Genomic DNA, 8,033 nt, shown 5'->3' with positions numbered 1-8,033 from the left:
AAACTGCCATATTTCATCAAATCTAGGATGCCTTCCATTGTAAGACACAGCATTATTTTATATACCACTGAGAAAAAATGCTGCCAGGTATAATTTCTCACTAATTGTAAGATGCATCCTGATTGCACAGATGCTAAAATGTGAAAACAATGTGCATCATAGAAGATGTGAAATATGGTGTGTTAAAATCTATCATAAGTTTTTTTAAAATTAAACACTCAAACTTTTGCCCAGAAAACTTTAGGTATCAAGTAGTTCTTTAAGATAAGAGTACATTTATAATACCATGTGTAAGTAGATACTTCATGACTATTTTTGATGGGTATTTTATGTCTTTTCGTAAAAAGAAACGTCTTTGAAGGTTATTTTACATTGGGTTATATAGTTTGTTGGGCTATATAGAACATTAACTGTGAGTATAACATTTAAGTGAATATTCATGTTAAAATTTTTTTTTAATGCATTTACATCCTAGATTTAACATTGTTGGGCCATTTAAAAATGTGCATATTGGAGCAGAACATTAAATCTGTTTCCATTTTAGTCACAGAAAAGAAAAGCAGAGTCAGCTACTGAGAGCTCTGGAAAGAAGGATGTCAAGAAGGTGAAATCCTAAAGCCTAGAAATAAAGTTTTAAATGGGAAACTGCTATTTTCTTGTTCCCATCTTCAAATGCTAATTGCCAGTTCCAGTGTATTCATGGTACTCTAAGAAAAATCTCTTTGGTTTTGATTTCTTGCATATTTTATATATTTTACAATGCTTTCTACCTGAAATGTGTAGCTTTATATTTTATGCATTCTAGTATTTTTGTGTACTGTATTTTGTGCATTTCATGTCTTCATCAAAATCCTCTCAGTCCTTGTTCTTTTGAAGCTTGTGCTGAGGTTTTAGCTTTTCTATGTTTTATATGCCGCTGCTTTGAAAGAGAACCTAGATTCTATAGCTGTATTATTGTTGTTTCATACTTTAAATTTATATGGCTGTGGAAAAACGGATTAAAATGATTTGAGGAGAAAGAGTTTTTCACTTCTTTGTTGCTTTCTTTTCTATTGAGTCTGGGCTTGTATGTGTTACTGCATACTGTGATTAGCATAATAATTGTTTCTTTGAGGTCATCTAAATATTTTTTTCCTAAGGGAATAAAGGGTGAGAAAAGAAAATATTAAAAAACCCTAATATTTGATACTGTGCTTGCTGTCAGTATGCATTACATTTAAATTATTCTCTAAATATTCAAGTGGGAAAATATAATAAAGAAATGTCTATAAGAAATTTAATTATTTCCTGTTTTTTGTGCAGTTGAAAGTAGTTGTGTTTACTGAATTGTATTGCTCACTACTACGTATTTGGTTGAAAGCTAAAGCTTTGCTTGCTGACTTGTGTGTGATCTTCCGTCCATAGAGCCAGTTCAGAGGAGTCTGGATGTAACATGTAGGTTTATTAACAACTAAGTTAAGAGTACGGAATAGGTGTTGTGCGTGCAGAAGCGGGGCTGTATTTGTTAAGAATACAGTTATGCCCAGGTAACAATCTCAAAGTGTCAGAAGTTTTACACACCAAGAGTTTGTTTTTCACTCACACTACGTATCCCACACAGGTCATAGGGATGTGGAAATGGGAAGGGATCTGTTCCACACAGTCACTCAAGGTTCCAGACTGACTGAGGCTCTGTTCTTTTGTAGCTGCATCATCAAGGACATGTGGCCTTTTCAGTTGGCACTGTAGGAGAAAGTGAGAGGCTGGAGAATCTCACGTAGGCTCTTTACTGCCTCAGTCCAGAAGTGACATGTCACATCTACTTACATTTCATTGGTCGCAGCTGGTCATGTGGTCCTATCTACTTGCAAGAGGGCTGGCAGATGTAGGGGAAAAAATGGAATGTCTTACATTACTGCCTCTGCCACAGGGGCTGTCAGTTCAGGAAAGAACCTGGGTCTGTCAATGAAACTGTTAGCGTGGAATTAATCAGAGTCAAGGTCACATTATAAGAATGAAGAAAATGGATCAGAATCTAGTGTGAAATACACAGCAAATAAACAAAGATGGGAATGCAGGATGATGATGTTAATTACCAAAACAAGGTTTGGACCACTAAAGAGTAGTCTCTTCCCTCTATCAAGATCTTTTGCATTTCTTATCAGATTCTATTTAGTGTACCACTGGCAAACCCTGGGTAGCCCCTGTGTGTAAGTCAGCATCTTTCGCATCCTCAGTCTTCTCATAAGGGTTCTGCAGCATAGGAATAGATCGTCTAGAATGACAATCTACAAATTCTTCTAAGTTTTCATTCATTGTTCAGATTTCATATTTCTAACTGCCATGCTCTTGATTGGATTCCTTTTACTGTTTGCATGATTCGAACTTACATTCTTATACTCTGTTGGGGGTTGGGGTGAAATTGGGGTGCTATTAAGAGACAAGGTTAGGATGATACTAGATCAAGGGACCCAGAGATACCCAAATCTGTCCTTGGCTTAACTACCTTTTCTGTAAGGCCCACAAAGGAAGCAAAGGTAAGCAAAGTATTTAATAATACTTCACTAGCTGGTGCTTTGGCTCCAAACTCCAATCTAGAGCTCTTAAGCCCAAAATCAAACCTCAGAATTTTCTATTCCACTGTTATGAAAAGCTACAGTCAGTCACCTAAGCTGGAGAAAATAATACCCAAGAGGTTTTTACTGATAACCCCAAGTTATGGGGTTTTACTGATAACCCTAAGTTATGTGTACTAGAAATCAGCCTAATGAGGATCCTGGATTCTTACCAATCAGTTCATCCTTTCTTGGGAATAAAGATGGGGTGGGGGCAGGTACAGTTAGGATGTTTGAACTCCTTTGTGGAAATTTAACAGTCTCTACTTACTGTTCTTTCTCTATTAACCCCAAAGGGTTAATGGCTGAGCTGTATGTGATTTTCTACCTTAGGGGAGAAAATCTGCAGGTAAGTTCTTCCAGCCTTTTGATGGAGCCATTTCCCTGATCAATATCATGGCTATTAGGAGCCTGCCTTGGAACAAAGAGATGTCGAAATTCAGCTCCCCAGCGCCTTCAGTTAATGCTTCTGATGTCATCCTTAGAAACTTGTGAAATGATTTCATTGAGGACTTAAAGAGCACACTATATTAATATTTAGTGAAGCATTTACCACCTATTCTATTTCTCATCTTAAAGTATGTACAGCTACACAGTTGAACCTAGCCTACCAAGGAGAACCATACAATGAATGCCAGATGATAGCATAGTACAAATAATACCATGTTGGAAATATAAAATACTTACTGTCAAATTTCCAGAGAAATTAAACTCCCATAGAAATTTAAAAGTCCCAACAAAGAAATCCCATTTCAAAAAAGAGCCCTAGACTGATGGAATAGTATCCCTAAACCTGGCTGCCATGTTGGGAAGAGAAATCTGGATAGTCAATTTATCACATCAGCTTCATGGAGGCCACAGGAAGCAGGAGAGAGTGCTGTATACATGAATGGAATTTTATAAAAGCACAATGACCCTGCTCACGAGCAAAAATGGTCCAATTAATAATTGTACTGGAATCTGACCCAACTCGATTCCTTGTTTGGAAAATGTACATGGAGGAAAGCTAGCAGAGGAACAGGGACCCTGAGTGGCTTCCTTCACTCAAGGCCTCTATTTGTAGAAGATAAAGGGTGAATAGGTTTCCCCTAAACCCTAGGGCTTCCACAGAGGCCCTCATAAAGCATCTGTCTTGATCCATTGGATACTCGGGTCCTAATTTCCTTAGAATCAAAAGAAGGTGTTGAGCTCAGTAATCTCTTGTTTTCGTCAGAGCCATTTGTATCTCAGTCTTTATTGCACAGTTTCTTGTCAGATTATAAAAGTTTCCCATGAAATATGTCTCCATATTTGCTTCTTTGAGACCTCCCAGTTAAGAGAAGTTATTGAACTAAAATCTTTGCAGCTTTCTTAGTTGCTGTTTGGTTTGAAAAGTGTCTACCCAACTGGTGAAACTTCACTGATATCAAAATAATGTGTTGTTATTTCCAAATTACTGGCAAGGGTCCCCACTGTGGTCTGTTAGCCACCCCGTCCTATGGTGCAGTAGTCAATGCAGCTAACTAAGATCCCCAGGCCAGTTTCAAAGCCCATGGTTAATGCTGGTGTCCACATTGCTTTCTCTCCAGGTGTTCTTACCAACTCCTGAAATCCTTAAGTTGCCATCAAATTTCAAATGTCTATAAGTATTCCACCCCATATCTCCTTCATCTAATCTGCCTAAGCTACTTTCCCCAATAGAAAAGGAGTAAGATTTTTCTGTGGTTCAAATATACATAGCTAACGCTGACTGTCACGCCCCCTATCCCTCAGTCTTATTTCTGTTTGCTCCAGCTGATTTTTAACTGCCAGTATCTCTCTGAGGGCTTTTTCAGAAGCCTGGAAGGCTTCTCCCACCTCTGCATGATAGACCGGAAGAGCTAGGGGTTAGCACCTCTGGGAGTGGCTCTCAGTCAGAAACTGATGGGAGTTGGTGTTTGCGTACCCTGGCTCTCTCACCTCTTGAGCAAAGTAACCAAAGTTTGTGATTTTTATGGTTCCCCATAGTTTACCCATGAGATTAAGCTCCAATCACCTACAGTAGTAGCTTTCTTGATAACGTGCTCTTCATTGACTATTTTCCTTTCTCTATATAACTTCCCTACTCTCTTATGCATGTTCCCTGAGGCCAGTTCCTAAACAAACTACTTGCATTAGAATCTTTGTCTAAGGATCTGCTTCTAAGGGAACCCAAATTAAGATACTCGTATACATAGCTCTTCTTTGCCCTTAGTAATTTCGTAGAAAGGTGTAGGGGAATAATGATCTGTTCTTATAAAATCTACACCCTCTGTGAACAGTCAGTGGGTGTTATGACTGAATCAGGATCTTCTTCACTGATACAAAGTACTAGGTTCTGATTTCTCTCCATTAACAAATGAGATTTTACCATCCATAGCTATGGTATTGGGAATTATTATGAGACAGAGGTTACCATGTTCCCAAGTATTTGGTAAGGCCAAAGCTGGTGCCCAGGCTGCTGTCTCTTTAAATATTTTTGATGCCAGCTGGTACCCCCTTTCTCATACCAGTGGCTCATTTAGATAACTGGACCAAGTATTGGCCTTTCTCACCAATGGTATATTAACCATTATAGAAGCCTAGTGTTACCAGGTTTTCTCATCTATTTTCCTAGTGACTTCATCAGTACATGTGGTTTTTGTTTTTCCATTCTTGTGATACTTCACTTAGAAGAATGGGCTGCCGTTCCATCCAGGTTAATACAAGAGGTATTAGTTCACCATTGTTTTTTATGGCTGAGTAGTACTCCATGGTATACATATACCACATTTTATTAATCCACTCATGTACTGATGGGCACTTGGGTTGTTTCCACATCTTTGCAACGGTGAATTGTGCTGATACAAACATTTGAGTGCAGGTGTCTTTTATAAAGTGTCTTTTTTTGCTTTGGGTAGATGCCCAGTAAGGGGATTGTTGGATCAAAAGGTAGGTCTCCTTTAGTTCTTTGTGGTATCTCCATACTACTTTCCATAGAGGTTGTACTAGTTTGCAGTCTCACGCTTGGTTAATTTCTGATCTTCCTGTGATATAGATGTTAGAAATCATCAATATGTTAGATTACCAAATTATGTGGGTTGTTTTTGAGAGTCTCCATATATCTATGGGAAGTTGATAGCACTATTCATGCACCACTGTCTACCTCCCATCATGAATACAGTTTTTAATTATCATATCTCCTTCAGTGGTGAATACCAAAGCCTATTTGTTATATCCAAGACAGAAAAGATCTTTACATGAGGTCCCACCTTTGCTAGAATACTTGGAATGTGACCATCATCATTATTTGGGATTGGTACCTTATTCAGCCCTCTTCTAAAATCAACTGTAATTCTCCACATGCATTTGTTTTTGTACTGGCCATTTACTTTTGTACTGGCCATCAGAGCATTGCTTAAATATGATAATTTACCCCTTTTCTACTAAGATTGCCATGGTATTCCGTCTACTGTTTCCCAATGTGTGTTAGCTATATTGTTTACAGTTGGGTAGATGGCCTTTCTTACTTTCATGCCTTCATGAGGGATGATTGCAATTAGGTCTGAGGTCTGGGTGTATTTTTGTAGGTATATCCCTTTCTCTTTTCATATACATTTATCCTGGTTTCTAAGATCTCAAGCTTTCTTCTTTTCCTAATTCTTTCCTAGTTTGCCTCCCACCACTTCTAAAGCTAAAACTATCTCCTGGACAAGGGTTTTTAGTTCATTTAAAATATCCTATAATCACTACCTGATGACCAAGGGCCTTTAAGTATTTCCAGGCCAACCCAATTCTCAAAGCCAAGGCATTCTAGGTATAGCCATTATTTAATGCCTTACTGACTTCTGGTCTTGCTTTTTTTTTTTTCATTAAATTTTTCTCTTCACCTCAGTCCAAGAGTAAGCTACTTTCTCCATGTAGTAAGGGCCTTAATCACCTTTTTATTAGTGAACTCTACTTCCCTTCAGTGATTTCACTGATACTCTAAGGTCTCCAAAATCCACAACCGTAATTAGATGCTTGGCCAATGTTTACTGAAGATTCCTGATGAGGAAAGCAATTGCAATGAGCAGTGTTGTCTCCTGATTAGGCCCTGCAAATCACTAAGGGTTTTTTTTTAACTCTTTATTTTCTCTCCAAAAATTCATATATTAAGGTTTATACAATGTTCAAATCGGAGTCAATGTGAGAACATATGGTGGGGAAAGGACTCAGAAAACTTTAGAGAAGGCCCATGACACCCCAGAATTTTATCTCACCGTCATTCTCTCTTTATCTTTGGATCTAGGTTAAAACAAGATTCAGAGGAACAGAATTGGGCCTGCCATCTAGTTGGCTGTATAAGTATTTGGATCTAGTGATCCAATAGGCCAAAAATATCACACACTGGGAATTCTTATTCTAGGGAAATGTAGCTCATGTGGAAGCTTGCTGCTCCTGCAGTTTGAAGTCATAGACAAGGCTAGGCTAGCTCCTAAAATGAATATTTGTACCAATACCAGCACTTGCCTATTATACATGGGAGATTATATATTGGGCTTACATCAGCAACATTTCAAGTTTGAGAACTGAACTTCAATCTCTTTTGTGGGACTTTACTCCCCAAATGTTGGTTCCTGGGGAATATAGTTGCTCTGTCTTCTGAGACCATGTCAGTTTTAGGGATGGAAGTGAGATCCAGGTACCATTAAGGGATAAATTACAGTGGTAATTGGCCAGGGGACTCAGAAATATTTAAATTGTGCCTTGACCCTACCATCCTTGTGTGTTCTACAAGGGATGCATGTGTACAAAGAATGGCAAAGGAAGCAAAGTAACATTTTATTAACTGAGACATTGGCCCTAAGCCCCAGTTTAGTACTCTATTAAGCTGGGCTTGACCACAGGAGGTTTAGAGTAGAGACAGCGTGGAACTCAGAATTGAAACAGGATGAATGGCTTAGCATTTCCCTTAAGCCAAAATCAAATCTCAGAATTTGGCATTCCAATGAGGAAAACAAGTCACAGCTACCAGCTCCAGAGGGAATGATTCCAGAAAGAGGCTTTCTACCCATATGGGGTTGTTTACGTTCTCAAGGCTCCACTCACTATTCAAGAGTGCCCAGGAATCTTACCCATTAATTCAGCACTCCTCCACTACTTGGGCAGGAGGCTGGGGAGCAGACCAGAGAGGAGCTTTGAGCCCCTTCCCTTGGAAATCAGTATGGATACTATGCTTAGACTTCTCACATGCCCAGCTTCTATAACCAGATCAGTTGCTACAGGCTATGGTTGATTACATGCTGATACGTGGCTGGAACATTGACCAATACAAAAGGTATCAAGAGAGGTACCATTATAGAGTAAAAACTTGATAACTTCTTGTGAGAATTGTATGACCTATGAGATTTTTTTTTCTTTTATTTCAGCATATTATGGGGTACAGATGTTTAGGTTACATATGTTGCCCTTGGTTCCCCC

At 38.7% G+C, this 8,033-nt stretch overlaps 1 protein-coding gene across 1 annotated transcript in view; it reads left to right on the top strand.

The window, feature by feature from the left end:
• SMARCA1 (SWI/SNF related, matrix associated, actin dependent regulator of chromatin, subfamily a, member 1) overlaps nt 1-697 on the top strand; it is a 106,893-nt gene extending 106,196 nt beyond the window's left edge. Inside the window, exon 18 of the mRNA XM_012653259.1 lies at nt 545-697. Coding sequence (XP_012508713.1) covers nt 545-616 — 72 coding nt within the window. The 3' untranslated portion in view covers nt 617-697. The remainder of the gene's footprint in view (nt 1-544) is intronic.
• Nucleotides 698-8,033: the final 7,336 nt, after the last annotated feature.

This window comes from Propithecus coquereli, unplaced genomic scaffold (genome assembly GCF_000956105.1).
Source record: "Propithecus coquereli isolate 6110/MARCELLA unplaced genomic scaffold, Pcoq_1.0 Scaffold42, whole genome shotgun sequence".
In the NCBI taxonomy this organism is placed as follows: Eukaryota; Metazoa; Chordata; class Mammalia; order Primates; family Indriidae; genus Propithecus; species Propithecus coquereli.
The sequence above is the reverse complement of the archived record's forward strand: the minus strand, read 5'-3'. Positions and strand labels throughout refer to the sequence as shown.